This window comes from Gloeophyllum trabeum (assembly GCF_000344685.1).
Source record: "Gloeophyllum trabeum ATCC 11539 unplaced genomic scaffold GLOTRscaffold_00424, whole genome shotgun sequence".
Classification (NCBI taxonomy): domain Eukaryota; kingdom Fungi; phylum Basidiomycota; class Agaricomycetes; order Gloeophyllales; family Gloeophyllaceae; genus Gloeophyllum; species Gloeophyllum trabeum.
In genome coordinates this window covers 1-1,645 of record NW_006920832.1, presented here as the reverse complement: position 1 = coordinate 1,645, position 1,645 = coordinate 1, and the positions used below count along the sequence as shown (strand labels likewise).

The following is a 1,645-nucleotide window of genomic DNA, read 5'->3' as shown; positions in this document are numbered from 1 at the left end:
TTTTATTTTTCTAGGTCTTCCTACGGACTACCCTACGGCGTCTTACTCCTCCTTTCCGCCTCGAACTATTAAATACCCTTCAGTTGTCTCGGACTGCCTTCACCCATATCACGGGGTTTAGGTTTATTCCTTTTGGTCCTTGGTGATTGTTGTGTGTCAGTGCATATCATCGTAGCTGGGACCCCGGAAGCTGCCCGAGTCCTTTACACACTGCAAATCTTGTTCCAGTGCAAGTTCTACTCATCCTGTTGGATTTCGGCTTTTGGGTTCGAGTTTGCGAGCTCGCGCTGTGTTGCATGTGGTCAGGGGGACTGCCACGGGCAGGCCTGACTGATAAGATGATAAGAAAATCTTATATATTTGTTGTATCTACTCGATCTACTGTATGCAATTGCCCCTTTGGGCAACCGACGCTTGGGGCAACGCACTCATCTTCCATTTGCTAGGATTATTTCAACACATCCCATGTATTATCTGTTTGACAGTATGATATAGCTATATTATACAAACATTTTGAGATACTAAAGTCACAGAAAGGCCCCAAACTGAATGAACCCGGGACGAAATAGATTTTGGCGTTAAGGATGGGCGCGGGTGGCAAGTACCACCGCGGTATTGGGCCCGTGGGGTGCTCGGGTGCAGGCTCGGGTTTGAAATCCCTCGAACCGAGAGCTACCATGAAACTGTTCCAACGGGTCTCGGGTCCCGCAGGTCTGGTGGAGGGTACAATATTTATACGATGATAGGCACTAACACACGACAACACCAAAGACCAAAAAGAAATAAAACCTAAAACACCCAGTGGTATGGGTGTAGGCGGTCTAAGGCGATTGAAGGGTAATATTTAAGTTCGAAGGGAGGGGGAGAAGTTAGACGCCGTAGGGTAGCCCGTAGGAAAACCTAAAACAAACAAAATCTTGAGGCCTGAAACAAACAGTATAGCGATTCTCCGGAGTATTTATCTCCGAAGTTCGCCAGTAACCCGGGTGGGGAGTTCCACTGAACCCGAACAATAGTCTCGTGCCTACAGACGCTTGGTGAATTTTATACTTTAAATCCGGAGCTTACTTGGATTGATATGTGATGGCGGAGTTATCTAGTTTCGACGAGTCCGGCCTATTGGCAAAGCTAGGATTGATTGTAGACGCTAAGTCCGACGCGAAGGGACTCCGAGGGTCGCTGGGACGATAATTCTGGTACGCTGAGAGGGTGAAGTACAAAACTTGGATTTTCCACTACGCTCCATACATTTTTATGCTATTGGAATGGTTTTGCGTCCGCCCGGAGTTAAATAACAAATGTGCTCCGCATCCCACACAATTACTCAGCCTTTGCCCACCGCTATACCATGTCCCATACGATCCTGCCGTGTTTCCACGTGCTCGTCCTAGGTCCTAGAGGTAGCCTCGACGCGTCAATGCTCGCTTGAAGTGCCCCATCACGCGATACTGCAGGCTGATCACGTGCGGATTAGCTCCGGCCGCTTGCTGACTGATACGTTCCGTCCGGCCGTCGATTTACGTCGGTCGCTTTGACGGAAACGAAGGGGAGTGATGACTGGGGAGTGGTAATACCAATGACTCACTGCGACGCGGGCCTCCGCCGTTCCCGGAGATAATTAGTCACAAAGATATTCTTCCGGGTG

At 49.2% G+C, this 1,645-nt stretch overlaps 1 protein-coding gene across 1 annotated transcript; it reads left to right on the top strand.

Annotated features, from left to right (window-relative positions):
• Positions 1-584: 584 nt before the first annotated feature.
• On the top strand, positions 585-848 carry GLOTRDRAFT_134713 (uncharacterized protein; the record flags this gene model as incomplete). Its single annotated transcript, XM_007873644.1, has 2 exons — positions 585-711; positions 772-848. 2 exons carry the CDS (start codon positions 585-587, stop codon positions 846-848), a joined length of 204 nt encoding a protein of 67 aa, XP_007871835.1.
• Between the last annotated feature and the right edge of the window lie 797 nt (positions 849-1,645).